The sequence below is a fragment of the Mizuhopecten yessoensis genome, unplaced genomic scaffold (genome assembly GCF_002113885.1).
Source record: "Mizuhopecten yessoensis strain PY_sf001 unplaced genomic scaffold, ASM211388v2 scaffold4947, whole genome shotgun sequence".
Lineage (NCBI taxonomy): Eukaryota > Metazoa > Mollusca > Bivalvia > Pectinida > Pectinidae > Mizuhopecten > Mizuhopecten yessoensis.
The window spans coordinates 1,176,758-1,194,699 of record NW_018405801.1 but is presented as its reverse complement, the minus strand read 5'-3'; the positions used below and the strand labels follow the sequence as shown (position 1 = coordinate 1,194,699).

At 34.8% G+C, this 17,942-nt stretch overlaps 1 protein-coding gene across 2 annotated transcripts; it reads left to right on the top strand.

The window, feature by feature from the left end:
- The first annotated feature begins 206 nt into the window (after positions 1 to 206).
- On the top strand, positions 207 to 17,714 carry LOC110450059 (major facilitator superfamily domain-containing protein 1-like). Of its 2 annotated transcripts, XM_021497297.1 has the most exons (13): positions 207 to 261; positions 1,703 to 1,809; positions 3,715 to 3,818; positions 6,432 to 6,487; positions 6,798 to 6,947; positions 7,246 to 7,401; positions 8,407 to 8,528; positions 9,297 to 9,409; positions 9,541 to 9,649; positions 10,478 to 10,618; positions 10,801 to 10,940; positions 11,862 to 11,976; positions 13,290 to 17,714. In XM_021497297.1, the coding sequence occupies exons 1-13, from the start codon at positions 255 to 257 to the stop codon at positions 13,398 to 13,400; spliced, it is 1,431 nt and encodes a 476-aa protein (XP_021352972.1). In that variant the 5' UTR covers positions 207 to 254; the 3' UTR covers positions 13,401 to 17,714. The 2 variants fall into 2 exon arrangements, with proteins under 2 accessions (XP_021352972.1, XP_021352973.1); XM_021497298.1 differs by lacking the exons at positions 11,862 to 11,976; positions 13,290 to 17,714 and adding an exon at positions 11,298 to 11,817.
- Positions 17,715 to 17,942: the final 228 nt, after the last annotated feature.

Here is a 17,942-nt window from a genome sequence, read left to right as displayed (position 1 = left end):
TGAACATTTTCATTCTTTTTGCATGTAGTTCCACTGACGAATTATATGCGAGCGGAATTCTTTGTTTCTTTTTTTGCATATATTTACTTTTATGAAAACGACCTTCCTTACATTTTTTTTAATGGTTATCAGCGTATTTGCATAGATTGAAAAATATCAACAATAGGAGATAGCCCACTGATAACTGATATCTCCTGACCTTTAACCAAATATATAGTGTACACAGTTAAGTCCGATCGACAGTTCGTTCGGTGATGATACGTAAGTAATTTGCACTTTAATGTTGTCCAAATATTACGAATCATCTTTTGTATTATTAACATAGCACTTAGCACGCGGCACAATTTTTGTGTTTTCTGACTACACACATCTTATAATATATATTATAATGTATATTGTAAAAATTATATTTATCTTATATCTTGTATACTGAGCAAAGAACTATTAACGACAGTGCAGGCAAAGAAATTTGTTATATTTTTATTATGATATATTCTTTCGAGGATTACACGTCATATATAATTTAATTTAGTTGAACTTTATAAAATGGAGATGAATAAATGACGATACGTCAAACATGATCGGAAACACCACACTTATAACTTATACATTTGAATGCAAATACTATTTAATACCAGAGATTACATGCATGCATACACTATTATATGACAAGGAGATGCCAGGGGTGACACGACAATAGAGATAAAGTTTACAGAATGTGATATGATAGGATAACAAACACGTGTTCCATTTATAAATATATTAAAAGGAAAATATATATTAACTACAATTCCCAGTTAACTCGAATTCGTTTGTATATACGCAATACATTGTATGAGCTGTGAGAAATAAGGTCAGGCAAATGTAAAAACAAAAACAAAAAACATTTGTATTGATGATACAAAATGTTTTTTTAGAGTCTCTTTTGTTACGTTACAAAACAATTTATAATTGGAAATGTATCTACATTAAGTATGAATTTATCCTAACGAATTTTCCAGGAAATGAAAACAATAAGTTGTTACATTATTAAATTTACATACACCGACACATAGTCATTGTATGTATCTGAAACACAGTTTTACTATCGAGAGATACAATCTGACCTGTCGTTTATTTCGCACGTGAATGTCAGTTACATTGAGTTTGATTACGCATATTTGAGCGTATGTGTCGAATGTGTTATCCACAGTTCACTAAAGTATACCTGTAAATATTGAATATCAGATCTTCACAACAATAAGGTGCTTGGTGGGGTAAAATACCCATCCTTGGAGGATTTGTCTCAACTTAGCAAGTACTCTTATGTTTGTGTGTTGGTATCTAATGACTAGATTTAAATATTTTATAAATATAGCCGCATGATAAACCAATAAAATGCTGTAAATGGTGATTTTTTTAAGAGCACTATTGGTATTCTTGGGGTTTTTTTCTGGGGTCAATACATTGTTCACAGTCAGCTTTGTTAACGCAAACTTTTCAGTATCTACATAATTTAAAGATTAATAGAAAATGAGAAAAAAAAACATGTAGTCGCTACTAAATTATAACATTGTGGTAATGCTAATATGTAATGTAAATTTTTCAAAGATAGGATTAAAAAAAGGTTTATGATAAACATTATTTGCAGTCGTTCATTTTTATGACCGAAATGTAACGTCATTTAGTTTATATTCTTGTATAAACAATGTCCATTTCATAGGGAAATGGCGAAATTTGGTTCTTTTCTGCAACTGCTTGCTCGGATATGGTTTGTATTTCAACGTTGACATCTTGAGTGCTTTACAGAAGGATCTTCAAGGAGCAGACGTAAGTTAAAACAAAAATAATATTTTCTTATAATACTTTTTGTTTCTTTTTCAATACAAAGTAACGCATTATCTGAAAATTCAGCAGTGATATTAGATAATACAGGTCAAAACGATAGGAAAACAATGAAATGTTGTTGTGACACGGGAGATATTGGATTTATCAAAGTAGAAGAAAAGTATGAAAAATGAAAGTATATAATGCATGCAGCAGACAAATGTTGATGTCTTCTAAATATTCAGATGAATTTCTGTTTTTGGCAAAGTGCCTCATTATATAAACACAAACATTATTGTGTTCGGGGCCCTGTGTAACCCTGGAATAACAGCATGTCCTATATCGTAAGAGGGCTTTCGGAAGGCGGTTAGCGCTTCGTGAAGTACATTATTATTAACGACAAACTTAGTCGAAACGACTACGTTGTTCTCTCGTAAATACGTCATAGTTATTCGTTTTAACGACTTATCATGATGTATTTAAACTCTTTTAGTAATCTTGTTATTACTACTAAGGATGTTGTAGTAAAGCATAGGTATTCCGTTATCACTGAGACGTATTTATGAGCATTACGAAATACTATGTCATGTGTTGTAATTACAATCTGATGTCTTGAAATTACGAGATAAAATTTTACTTCACATTGCACAAACCGGTTTTCGGAGTTATTTAGTTTAAATAAATGTATAGTTATAAATAGGAATATGTTAATGTCTATACAGTGAATGACCATGTTCTTACAGAGACAATGGTCAGACAAGTGGTTTGTTATCAATGATGTGAACATCATTGCAAAACCTAGATAACCTTATCATTTTACTTCAGATTATAGTTTGATAACACAATCTTATGTAAACGATGTGATTTCATAAACTTGACTTTGGCAATATCCGACCGGTATCAAACATGGGATCAACTTTATTGAATAAAATATCAGATAAAACTATTCAGACGGAATTTTTAATGAGTGAGCGTTATTATTTTCAATGCTGGAACATCGTTAAAACATTGATATAAAAAATGAAGAATGTGTTTTCCAGTGTCATGCTTGTAGGAAGCGTAGTGGCGAAACGACTTTACAACTACATACACTGTATCATTTGAAATGCTACAAATGTATTTCTTTTAGCGCATTCAACGTTTAGCGCATGTTTAGGTTTAAACAGAAAGGCGCATGGCTTAATTGGCGTTATCAAAATACATGTATTATCGAATTATTCAGCTCATTTTTAAATCGCGAAAAAATACCCACATTTACTTTAAATCAAGGGCACTACTTAATCCTAAACACTACCAACGTTTCTGAATCGTTACTTACAACATGACCAACATGGATCGCTACATGTATATAGCAGACTGTAGAATGTTTCGATCGTACACTTTTCTTTTCTTGAGAGTAACAAACATACATCCCATACTTACCAGCTGTTTTCAGAGGCTGCATTTTATTTTTGATAGCTTGAAGTAAATATGATAATGTTTGTGATAGATGTCGGCTACTGACAGACAAACTTAAAACACAAGGTTTCGAGTAAGGTCGATGAAGGGATTAAGTTTTACTTTTGCCATCATGATCTCATCACGAACATTCTATTTCCTTGTCTGATATTGTGTTTGGTGTTATTATTAAGCTCATTTGTGTGCGTCTTTGAATGGGAAGCAGTAGACGTTTTCTTTTCTAGGATACAAGGTCTTATTACCTTCCTTTCGTTCCTCTGTAGCCTTTTTTATGGGATAGAAGATTCTTTTAAAGAAGGAGAGCAAAACATTTCCTTCAAAGTTGTGTGACTTAACGCTATATTGAAACGCTGTCAAATGCTGTATTCAATTTTGTTGAATGTGCCTTTGATTTATTTTTTGTTTGTGCGAATATATTCATTGGTTAAAAGAGTGTATTGTTTTTGATAGACGGGAAGCTGTCAGAATGTCACTTCCAATACGACGTGCTGCTCAGAATGTGTGGGACTCGGTCCTGACCGATATAATCAGCTTTACGCCGCCTACGCCTGGATGTAAATGATTATAGTAACATTTGGAATGATAATGTCAAGATTGATTAGAGGGGGTACACAAACGACACGACATGTAGGTTGTCGTGGGGAACCTTATAACATTGCTACTGTAACTTAACCGGTTCCGCAATTGTATTACTATTACTACAACATATGAGCATTTACACGAGTATCAATATAGTATTCATGCTGTGTATATTTCCGTGTTCATGCTTTGTTGTACATCCTTCCTTGTTCATGCTTTGTTGTACATCTTCCCGTGTTCGTGCTTTGTTGTACATCTTCCCGTGTTCGTGCGTTGTTGTACATACTCCCGTGTTCATGCTTTGATGTACATCTTCCCGTGTTCATGCTTTGTTGTACATCCTCCGGTGTTCATGCTTTGTTGTACATATTTCCGTGTTCATGCTTTGTTGTACATCCTCCCGTGTTCATGCTTTGTTGTTCATCTTTCCGTGTTCATGCTTTGTTGTACATCTTCCCGTGTTCGTGCGTTGTTGTACATACTCCCGTGTTCATGCTTTGTTGTACATATTTCCGTGTTCATGCTTTGTTGTACATCCTCCCGTGTTCTTGCTTTGTTGTACATCCTCCGGTGTTCATGCTTTGTTGTACACCTTCCCGTGTTCGTGCTTTGTTGTACATCCTCCGGTGGTCATGCTTTGTTGTACATCTTCCCGTGTTCGTGCTTTGTTGTACATACTCCGGTGTTCATGCTTTGTTGTACATCTTCCCGTGTTCGTGCTTTGTTGTACATCCTCCGGTGTTCATGCTTTGTTGTAGTTTGGTAAACTTTGAATTCAAATTTCGGTAATGTTGACAATCAGGTTTTTATTTTCTGAAACTGGTTATGTTAGTCTATATATACTAGCGGAAAAAAGAAACTGTGCATGCCTAAAATATGTTATAAAAATAAATGTGTATGACGTAGAACAACAAGGTTTTCAGGGACAATTTAGTTGTTATTTATTAACAGTTGCATTTCATTTTCTACGTTATGGAATCGATAAGTTCTGCTCAGGAGTGACGTAAACACAGCAGGGGCCAATACTGAGTTAACAAAGTTAATGCCTCGTATGTTCACGGTTTGGCTGAATGCAAGCATGGCAACGTCGATGCATGGAGCCTATCAGACGGTTCAAGAATGCTTGTGGGATGGTATTCCAGATCTGTACCAACGCTGCAGCCAAATCAGCCAACATCACCGGTAGATTAGGTAATGCCCGTAATCTGCGCTTCATTTCATCCCAGACGTGTTCAATGGGCGACAGATTGGGGAACACCGCAGGCCACGGCAACACGTCAACGTTCTGCTGGGCCAAAATGTCCATAGCGACACGAGCAGTATGTGGCCTGGCGTTGTCCTGTTGTAGCGTAATGTGACGTTGCTGCCCTTGCACGAATGGAACGACGAGGGACCGGCGGATCTCGTCACGGTAACGTAGCGCGTTCAAATTCCCGTTAACAACTACCAGAGGCGTTCCCCCGTTGGCTGAGATGCCGCCCCAAATCATAACGCTGCCTCCGCCGAAAGAACGTCGTTGTACCTTACACGCGTCACGGAAACGTACTCCAACGCGACGATACACTCTGGAACGGCCGTCACTACTATCCAGGTGGACTCGCGACTCGTCCGTAAACAACATGCCTGCCCGTCGAGTAAATCGTAGATGCCTTCTGCACCAGTAAAATGACATGGCAGAAGAACTGGGCGGATAGCTCGTTCACGCAATCGGTTCCGTACAGTTCTCGGGCTTATTGGTAGCAACCCAGGGATTGTCCGCGCAGTCAAACTTGCCGTTTGGAAGCGATTTCTCAAATGGACATGCCGAATATGGTTGTCCTGTTGACATGACGTCACACGGGGACGTCCCGCACGAGGTCGATCGCCGACGTGGCCAAACTGTTGATGTCGTCTCCACGAATCCCGGATTGTGTTTCGATGGACATGAAAACGTGCAGAGACAACGGCTTGGCATGGCCAGCTTGAAGCATACCAATAATCCGGAGGCGATCATTTTCATTGAGCCTCGGCATAGCATTAATCACAAATTAAAACGTTATAATGCTGTTTTTATTGTTCACTAGTCTCAACAGAGTGACCCAACAGTTGAAAAATAAACTTTCATTGTCGAATATCCGGATGGCTGGACGAGAAAAACGTGCAAACTGGTCAACCCCTATAGAGAACAAACTGCACGGGAAAAACTGTCAATGACACACGGATAGTGTGTATGTGTCAAACTCGGTCTTGTGTGTGAATTTTCATGGATATACAGTTGGTAATACTTGTTCTATAACAATTCTCCGCATGCACAGTTTCTTTTTTCCGCTAGTGTTTAATATAATATGATAGAATATAACAATATTTAATGTCAAATCTCATGAAGTCATTCGAGAATCCTAATTCCCAGCTCAGTTGATCTATATTTAATATCTAGAATAAAATTAGCTTTATATACAAAAGAGAAAAGAAGAAAAAAGTCAAACCATACATACAGATATATAAGAATACATATAGACATCGTCGTCGTCGTGACTGTTTGACAATTTCAGGCAATAGATAAACCTATACAATGTACATGTATTCTTAATCTTGCACATGCTATATAGGACTGCAGCTACGGTGATACCAGGAGGATACTTCGTCGACAGAGTCGGAAACCGCGGTAAAGCATTGTTTTTAAAAATCATAACAAATGTTTGATTTAGTTTACTGTTTTAAGAACTAAGATGCATAGTAAACTTCTTTGGTTGATGTTTAATTTGCTTAACTCTAAATAGTGATAGTTTAAAGTGGTTGGGATTAATTTCATCTTTGAATAAATAACTTTAGTTTATAGTGGATTCATTTTATTTTTGAAAAAAAAATCTATTACTTGTGAAGAAATCATTTTATTATAACATATTCTAATATGTTGTAAAAGACAATTATCAATGAAATATAATGTAAATCCTTATTTTATATTTATAACATAGTTTCTGCTATCATGTCAACATGCGTTGCTTGGTTAGGAACATCGTTGTTTGCCTTAACTGTTACCGGGCATATCAGGGGATCCTCTGTCATGTTCCCTCTGATGTTCTGCAGTCGTCTGCTTCTCGGAGCGGGAACAGGAACGGCCTTGAGTAAGTGAGAAACTTTTACTTGTACGCGTGCACATTGGAATTTGTCTATGACACTTATCCTTAGTTTTGGAGAATCCAGGGCCTCTAATATGTTAGAAAATATAAACCTATAGTACGTTAAAGTAAAGTAGTAAAGTACTGCCAAACATTCAATGAAATCAAGTTGTTTTCAAACTATTTCTTGCAGTCATGGTGTTGAACAAGTTTCGAATAGTACAGCACATAATAGTAATAGTCTAGAGTTGGAACTCAGGAATAATAATAAAGACATCATATAATTAAAAATCGATTGTTTCAGTTGTTCAAGACCGTATCCTTGGGACGTGGTTTGCTGATAACCTTTCCATAGTTTTCAGCATCAATGTAGTAGCTTTACGCCTAGGGAATGTCTCCAATTTCCTCCTCACCGCCAACATCGCTAACTGGATTGGTTTCACTTGGGCGCTTTGGGTCGGTAAGTTGTATTTTGTTATGTATGACACGAGAGCTTTGTGTCGATTAGTTGTACTTCGTTATGTATGACACGAGAGCTTTGTGTCGATTAGTTGTACTTCGTTATGTATGACACGAGAGCTTTGTGTCGATTAGTTGTACTTCGTTATGTATGACACGAGAGCTTTGTGTCGATTAGTTGTACTTCGTTATGTATGACACGAGAGCTTTGTGTCGATTAGTTGTACTTCGTTATGTATGACACGAGAGCTTTGTGTCGATTAGTTGTACTTCGTTATGTATGACACGAGAGCTTTGTGTCGATTAGTTGTACTTCGTTATGTATGACACGAGAGCTTTGTGTCGATTAGTTGTACTTCGTTATGTATGACACGAGAGCTTTGTGTCGATTAGTTGTACTTCGTTATGTATGACACGAGAGCTTTGTGTCGATTAGTTGTACTTCGTTATGTATGACACGAGAGCTTTGTGTCGATTAGTTGTACTTCGTTATGTACATATGACATTGGATATGTGGGCAGGTATATGTTAGCTATGCTACGCTATTGCTCAATGATTAGTTTGTTTTAGTTTATTTATTTGTTTGTTTGGTTTTTTGGCTATAGCATATTTTTATTGACGAAACCTTTTAAGAGTTACAATGTACCACAATCAGCGTTTAATTAAGCCATAGTTTCACGAATGCTCCTTTGATTGCAATAGAAGAGTATTATTGAAGTTAAGGACTTTTTCCTTACTTAATTTGTGTTCTTAACTTAAGTACTGAATTCCTACGGGAAAACATAAGAAGTGTCTTTCAGGTAAAGAACATCCTGGAAGTTTGGATGGACATGAATACATGTATTTAAATTAACCGACAGAAAAGTGGTAAGATAAAAAGAAAGGCGTACAGACATTCAAAACATACTCTCTGAGGCATTTCATATCACCAAGAATAATATGGTACGTGAATAATGCAAATCAATATAACTCCAATTGGTTTTTTAATTTTTATATTTTCATTTAGGTGCAGCCCTGTGTAGTACAGCCGTTTTAAGTGCAGTATTTTTGTCGGTGCTTGAATTATATGGAAAAAAGAATTCAGATAAAAAGTTAACTTCTATCCCTGATCTGTCTGAGGAGCCTGTAGTAAGTTGTTTTTATTTTGCTGTGTGTGTGTTTGAATAAAACAATTCAATATTCATATCAAAATCACCGTCAATGGATGCGGATTGACGTTGCACTTTTTTCTCTTGGGTATGACTTTAAAACATAATGCGGATTGTGAGCAAATTACATAAACATTGTATCATTAATATGACAAACTAATAATAAATCATTAAACTATATATATAAAATTATTTTGGCCGTATTTAATGAATTTACCGAAACACTACAATGCGCGTGATCATATCTTCTATAAAAATGTCTTTTCATTCGATGAAAAACAACTTAAAATGTACTTGAAGGATACTTGTCTTCAGCATCTTCGGTGACACCTGAAATGTGAAGATAGGTCAAATCCAAGTAATGTCACGATTTAAAAAAACAAGATAGTGACAACGAAAACTTAAGGATCACCTATAAACTCAACAAATGTATGCTTATTACAACGTCCATTATTGCTGTATGAGGCTCATTTATTTCAAGTTATTATATTTTTCTTGCAGAATTAAAATTGATATTACGTTTATCGTAAAAAGCATATTCGCTTGGATTTGTAACACTTAACAGAGCTGTACAAATGTTACCAGACAAACTGAAATATTTCTGGTGCTTGATTTGCAGTTCAAACTACTAACTTGTATTACTGTTGTTATATACTGTAACAATACGATGTTGTTGATGAATCTTAGATAAACTATAAAAAAAAATGATTCAAATTTTGAATGAAAACTAATATACAACATTTCCCAGACGCTTAGCAGACAAATAAAGAACATCCGCCTCCTACCAAAAACATATTGGCTCCTGTGTGTGACAGCGGTATGTTACTATTCCGCCTATCTGCCCGTGATCAGCAATGGCAGGTATGTAATAAACCAAAGTATTTTAACCATTTGAATATGATAATATCCATTAATCTATGCGACGCTACTATGGTTGATTGAAACATCGTAGAATACTAGTACATGTATGTTTTTTTGGGTGTTTGTTTTAGCAAATACATCCAAGACAGATATGGGTATTCTAAAACTACGGCAGCCTATTATGTGGGAGCTGTCTATGATGTGTCCATCATCATCCCACCGTTCCTAGGACTGTTGCTGGTAATTTTAACTACATGTATTACATATTACACGATGTAGCTTTTAGAGTAAATATATACTATAGGTAACATTAAGGTAAAATAAAACAAAAATATTCCTCAGTGATGTACATGAGACAGCAAAAGCAAAATGAATTTAATTACAAACTCTAAGACAATACTGCAGGCGTAACAAAATACCCCGATAAGAGATTCCGAACCATACATGGACCCTTCACAAATGTATGGATAATAGGTTAATACAGGAAAGTAAGTCAAAAACAATCAAGGACATAAGAAACAAGGACTTTTTTAATCGCAGATTGGTAAAAAGGAGAAATCTATCAAGAAAAGTTTGATATTTAGAACAAAGAGGCTGGAAAACGAATATCCAGCGTCAGTACTACAGATAAACATATACTTACCGGGGGTTTCAACAAAAGCGGGTACAATTAAAAAATGTCATGTCTGATATTTTCGGTTTAAGAGTTTTCTCTTAATTCAATAATAAAAGCTCGTGTAAAGAATTGAAGCAAATCGTGTGCATTAAAAGAATATAGTGTTGAGGTCCTCGGAATCGCGTAACGTCTTATCAGTCAAAATACAATTGGATGTAAATATGCAAGTACATCATCGAACTTACTCGAAAATGACACTTTCATTTATATTATTTATGGAAATACAAATTAGGAAATCCAAAGAATGTCAGACGAATGTGTTCTGTTACGAATGAATATTGAATTTATTACTCAAACACCACATGTATACCGAGGTAATAAAGTCATGTATGAGATTAGATGCTTTAGAAATAAGAAAAAAAGGTGAAACGCAAACAATTTTCATATTTCAGAAAAAGTTTCGATGTACTGGCCTACTTTTGAGCTGTTCCGCCATATTGACAGCACCAGTGTATTTGTTATTGTCGTACTGTTCGAGTATTCACCCTCTAGTGCTGACAATATACCTTGGAATTACCTACACCACTTTTGCTGTAAGTATACATATAACGCACGAAATACTAGGCGTAGACAAATAAAAGACGTCGACCAATTTTTGCGCTTGTTATATTATGCTGTGGACCATATTTTCGCTAACACGTTATTAACCCGCGAAATTGCGAAAATGTCATCCTCAAGGAAAACATCCTGATATACGGTATCTAACTGTCATCAGGTGTGTGTATGGCCTTGTTTCGCTATGTTGGTACAACCTGATACCTTTGGTACGGCTGCTGGGATAGCTATATTTATGCAAAGTGGAGGAGTTGGAATGACAAACTTGGCCGTAGGGAAAATCATGGGAACTACCGAAAGGTAAGTTGTCGGATCAGAGGAGAGTCTTACAGAAGCGCTACCTAATTAAAACCTACAGTAATTTTTCTTGCTTTTTTAAGAATTCTCATATAAATTTATTGGAATTTATCGCCGAACCCCTTTGAAATGCCAAAATTTCTCTTGACAAATGGTGGGAGTATAACGGAGGTTTACTTTATGTCAAGTAAAACAAGTCAACTCAAACAGCGTTAGCACTCAGGGACGGAAAAGTCGGTTTATTTCTGTGCAAATATTGCATGTACAAATCGAAAAAATCCTTTCATATGATATAATGATGGCGACTTTATCATTTGCCTAAAGTCTTCATCAACCTGCATTTCTCTAAATGTTATGTAGTAAGTGTATCCGCCAGCAGTCGACAACTATCACCGAATCTGATGGGGGAGACAGGGATTGTGTTACATAAAAAGAGAAAGTTCGCGATACTGCTTAGAGAGGCAGCACTTTGATGACACGAAACTAACGGTTGTGAAATAAAGACTTGCCATACTTTAACCATACATTAACCATACATTCAGAAAAGGAGACCTAACACACTGGCCGCTCTCAAAAACAACTCTATATTAAGAGGATGAAATATACACTACATGACAGCAATAACCTTACACAGCACCAGAACGTCGTCACCGTCCGCTAGCTGCAAATAAAATGTCCCAGTCCAAACCATTCTCAACACTGAGGGCTTGAGATGCTACATGTAGTTTGTAGGGATAAAGATAAAGAATCAGCTTTACTACTTTTGGACGGAGTTATCTTCCTTAGACTACAACTACATGTTCATATGAGAAGATCGTTTGGATTCTTCAAAATAAAAGCGCGCATCACGTTGTAATTTGTGCATGATGTTTCATCATAAAGGAACAATATTGAAATACAACGATGGTACCGATTATGTTTCAGTTCTGACACAATAGAGCTCTTATCTAAGTACCGAATCGTGTTCTGGGTACTGTTCACGCTGTCTGTTCTGTCGGCTGTATTCAGCGTTGCAACCAATATGGCGGACAGTCGGCAGGTAAGTAATCATTAGTAATTCGGGGTAAGGAAGTACACACTTATGTTATATTATTTCAATGGATTAAGCTTTAAAAAAGTGTTTCATCGGTACTATATTGTTATTGTTATTTATAGTCAGTAAAGGGCTCATCAGATGTACTTAATATCAAAAAAATGAAACTCTATATCTGAAGTATTTCGAAGCATATATTTATATAAAAATACAGCAAAAAGAGGTATGTGTTTCTAAAACCCTATTGAACGGTATAAACAATTCTAATAACAAAAGAAAATTTATTTTATAAGGTTTTTTTATATAATTATTGGCAAGAGTTTCTTGAAAACCTTGCCAAAAATTAGACCAGTTAATAATCGACTGACACAAGTAGTAATAGGTAGTACAAATATATGAAATTCGTATTCGCAGAAGATTGAAATTCACAATAGGGTCACCTCGCGGATTAAAGTCAAAACAAATTAATTTACAGAATTGATCTCCTATTGTGTAATTATTTTATTAACGCCCAGTTTTACTATGAGCATGGCAGCAATCGTAACATCGCGTACCACCTCTGTCTTATTGAATTACCAATTAATTTATTATAGTAACTTCTGTGAAATTAAGCTTCTCATTGTCCCTGTGGACTTAATTCAAGGCATGTTAAAGTCTTGAAATACATCATTGATTTGTATGCTGCTGTTATTAGGTTACATAAAAGTTACATATAAAAATTACATATGAAAATGATTTCACTGTTTTAATATCGATATGTTATAGTAATCAAAAGTATCTTAAATCATATATGACCTTTATTAATGTGTTGCTAAATAGTTTCTTAGGGGAAAGATCAGCATGAAATGATACGTAGCTCAATCAAGTTTTTCTGAAGACTGCAATAGTCAGTAATAAATCAAAGAAAAGAAGCACCTATATGGAAATTTTGCTTGGAGACATTTACTACACCATACAGCCGTCTCGTCTATTTAGGGCTCAGTAGTGGCATTGAAAGTAAACAAATAAATAGTCCCTGTCTTAAGGGTCACCAAATAATGTTGAATGAAGCTGAAAAGGAAAGGTGCCTATTGAACCCTTGTTATCGTTACAAAAACTATCTGAACTGCAATGTCAAGATTCAATACTTCAATCAATACATATACATTCAAACAAGATTCTGAATTGATAAAATGTAAAATTGATGAAACGTTCATATTTATTCATCCTACATTACTTACATTTAAAAACATTTTGTCTAGGCTCGTCGGCGTGCCAATACTGTCACGATAATGAATATTGTCTCGATGTTTCAACTATTTTTTCTCATTATCTTTCAGAACAAACTGAATTCTATATTTATGAAAGACCCAGTACCAATTGAAATCAACGACGAGACGTCTTCCCTGTTACCACACCCCAGGACAGAGTCTAGAACTGTGTCAACATGATGTAATCAACCTGATATCATAATTTTATCTTTTTAAAGTCTTAATACGTTTTGCGTGTCGATGTAGGTAAGCCATAGATTAATTCAGCGTCAAATATCCTCAGGATTTCACTTGCATTGTTTGCGTGTGAATTCTTTGAAACAATATATTTTGTTAACAAATCGCTCTCCATATGAGGCAGCTGGGAAATCAAACTGACAATATGGATATGACCTTGAACCTGTAGCATGTTTGTAAGATCCTGACGAAAACCAGGGGCTGAACAATTTAATCAAAGAATTTTAATGTTATGTGAAATATGCGTGAAATCCTTGAAGGAGTGAATAAGTGATCACAACATATAGAATACAATTCCTTTGATCATCATCTCATCGAGACTGGAACTTTTTTATTCACATATGTGACATTTATTAACATTCATGGGAGTATAATAAATCATCGTGTCTGCTTCATTAAACTAATTATTTTTTGGTAAAACAATGTTACCTTTCTTTGTTCCGAATATACTCATGTCAGTAAGGGATAGGTGCGTTCATGAAAACTCTTCATATAACTTGAGCATGCTTCCTTTTAAACAGCTTAAACCGGTTGTGGATAGTTCAATAATTTCAATGAATGAAAACATAGCTAAATGTAGTTAAATTTTAGGCATTTTGTGACATAAGGGTACTCCTTTAACAGATCCCCTTGTTCATAACGTCGCTTACAATCATTCAGTGAACTATTACATTAATAATAACCTGATATTGAAGGCAAAACTGTGCCATTCAATAAGTGTACAAATTATTGTCATATTTTCCCAACCAAACGTTTCTTTTGAAAATATTGTTGTATTTAATGAAGAGGTCATAAAAAGTACAACATGTAGCAATAAACGCGTGCATTATTGAAAACAAACAAAAATACAGAAAGGTCTCAAGACTTGGTGGAGATAGCGTCATTATACGTCATCAGCTAGGCCAAATAATAAATTGTAATACTCAATACACTTAAACCTCTGTCTAATGCCCATATATTCTTTTGCCATCCCGCTTACCGCCATCATATTTAAAGGACATTTTGTTTTTTCTTTTCTTAAGTTTTCCTTTATAATGTTCCTTCAATGAATGGCCAAACCCCCTTTATAAAGCCAACACTGTTCTGGATAAAAAGTGGCAGTATCATGAGATTTTACTGCATATGACTTTAACAACAAACAAACAAAAAATTGCATCATTTTATGATTTATTGTTTTTAAAATATATGATATTCAAATAATTTAGACAACAGCAGTTTCTAAGTAGTTATATATAAACCACTACAATTTACTGGTAAATATTCGTCGCAGTTAACCTTTGACGTTTTAGCCTTTGTAATGAGGGATTTTGTCAGCTCATGATGCATAGTAACTTCGTTGCCAATGGTGAAATTAACACCGGAAAAATATGTTTTACCGGTTAAAAACAGGTATTGCACTGGAAGAATATTTTGCTAAATTAAATGAATACGCCTTGTAAATTATTTACAGACCAAATAACTCTTTTTTAATCAAATATCATGAAAATTGTATGAGGGAGAGAGTCTCGTCCTTTTTCTGATACATACAGATATTAAAAAGTTATTTTTCTGTTAAATATGTCATTTCCTTTTGATTCTCGAATATCCAAAGAGTGAATATTTATATGAAAAAAGTAAATCACAAGCAATATCTTTCTTTCGATTATAACTTTTTGCTAAAGAAAATGGGAAAGCAAATCTAAGTCAGTAAAATGCTGAACAAATTAGAACTCTTCTTCGTTTTAGGTACAACACAAGACCATGGGACTCTCTCCTTTAATTATATAGTTTTGGACAGGTAAATCATCGAATCTCGTACAGCCATCATGCATTCAGATATCTAATTAATTAAAGTGTACAGAATCAATTCTACTTTCTGTAAATATACATATAAGTGTATATGCTTCTATGATTAAGGACATATGCAACTTTAAACATTCTATCATAATTTGTGTTTCAGTAATATATATTACCAAACATTCAGTCTGTATCAATAGTTCAGAATTGCCTGAATATATTATTAGGTACCAGTCAAATATGCCACCAATGAATAAGTCAAAAATCTCAATTAAAATCTCCGAACATATGTTTTAGTTTTTTTATTGTATATTTTTATGTGAAACTCTCCTGGAAATAGTATGCATGTCATAGTATAAGTGTGGTAACATATGTCTTTAAAACAAATTATATATCAGATAGTATATCAGACGCAAGTCATTGGTGTATTTAAGTTGCAAGTATATGCATACATATAACTTTACGTTATAATTTTGGCATTATTATGACGATTCGATTGATTAAAAAAACAAAATACATTGTTATACATGTAAGAACATACTTGTATACGTATTGTTTAACTATTCGTTGTGCATACTCAAGGTGTACCGGTATAGGCTTAACAAATCAACACATGTAACAACATTACAGTCAAACCTCGGTATGGAGTCCCTCGTTTTATTCACCACCTTGTTTACCGCCAACATATTCCAATGTCCACTTTTTCCTGTTGTCCTATGAATTCCTTTATACATTTCCTTCAATTTATCGTCTAAACCCTTTATAAAGCACATTTTTCTCAGGACAAATGGAGACAGTATAACGAGGTTTTACTGTATGTATCCTTCAAGGCTGATAACATGAACTTAATTCATTACACAAAACTCATAATATAGGCACAATGGATAAATATTTCTATAAAATCATTACAAAGGAAATATTTTAATATATCTAAAAACATCTAGCACATAAGACATATATAATAATACATAGATACATATTTATCCAATGTAATACACTGCATCGCTCAAAACAGCATCCTGGCAATTGTTTTCATGTTTATTTATACTTCGGAATTTGCCGGGACGACTTGTACGATCAATATTGCTATTGTCAAACAGGTCGGCATACTAGCCAGATTTATGCTACTAGAGCTGGTCCTAAATCAAGTCAGATTGTTAATATTTCAACAGGACTCCTGATGAAGGTAATCATAATGCCCCCATAGGTATAATTGGGATCACGGCGTATTGTCCGTTTATATAATTACATAAACATTGATTATTTGTGTTAGCGTGCTAGCGAGATACACATACATTATACAGCATGGCAGACAATGTAGTGATTGATTCGAGGATCTTGCAGAGTTCATCTCTCCATTTCCAATACATTTTTCTGCTCGATAGATTCCACTATATTTCACTACTGGATTTGATATAAAGCAAGTTAGTGGTATTTTATTCCATATCTAAAATGGCATACTACCAGTAAACTTAAGTTCAAAAGATCAATAACGAAATGAAAATAAATGTACATTTTCTGCGAACCTTTTTTTTAAGTAGATAGCATACCGATACCTTAGCCAAACAACATATGTATATACCCCATCCATTATTGATGTGGTTCTGTCGATTAACCTTAATCTAACATGCAGTAATTGCAATCTGTATCTACCGCACACGCAGAAGACATGCCCAGTATCCACCAATATAGATTGGATGGCCCTAGTTACGTAAACAACCAACCAAGACAAACGTTGATGATTAACCATTTTTGATTCACAGCAATCAGAAAATCACGATTACAATTCTTCAAATAACAAAATAAGCAGAATCCAATCTTTGAATACATACCAACACTGTGCCATGTCAGGAAACAAACTGGCGCAGAGCTAGTTATACTCGGGTAGATACGAGAGATTTTACTTTATCTGATTCACAAATATGTAAAATGTAATTTAATGGAATATTGATTAATCTGAAACACTTGTAATATTACTTGTGTGTTAGTCGCTGTATACATTTGTATGTATATTGCACAATGGAATCGGCGTTATTGTTCATAACGTACACGAAAGCCTGTAAAGGGAGCATTTCTTTCGGAAGACGGCATCAGTCTTAATTCATACAAATGTTACATAAATAAAGACCTCATATTAGTCTAAGTTGTATTTTACTTGTCCTCCAGAAATTATCAATCATTTGCACGTCACAGTTCGTAACTTTTGGGTGTTTAAATACGTTCTGCGATATAAATTTATGACCAAAGATATTTCAAAAAACTACCGTCTTTAATTTAGTCATTCAATTCAATTTTCTTAGGCCTCCTCTGTGTTTAAATACATCGCATATAACTACTCACAGAGACATTACCTGATAGTCTTAGATTGTAAATACAATCTTAAAAATAAAAAAACATTTCGTTGGGAAGCATCGATTGTATAAACATGTATATACATGTAGCACAGCCAGTGAAAGTTACGATGGCTTGTACTTCATGTTCCCTGCCACCGTCATCGAACATAAAACATGTTCTAATCATGGAAACGTCTCCGATGAATATTTTACTGATTTTACTATATGAAACACTACTTTGAATATAGTGCGTTAAACGTTACGTGTTAACAAGGTAACCTCCTGATACATATTTGGTATTAATTCAGGAAAAGAAATCGTTTTCTCCCACCCTTCACAGCTGTGTCTCCCATTTTAGCCGGGAAAGATCAGCTTG

Bases quoted from the DNA above. Each gene is read 5' to 3' on its own strand.
- LOC110450059 (XM_021497297.1), top strand. The intron at 7,402-8,406 runs GTAAGTTGTATT...ATTTTCATTTAG, and splicing joins CACTTGGGCGCTTTGGGTCG to GTGCAGCCCTGTGTAGTACA. The intron at 10,941-11,861 runs GTAAGTTGTCGG...ATTATGTTTCAG, and splicing joins ATCATGGGAACTACCGAAAG to TTCTGACACAATAGAGCTCT.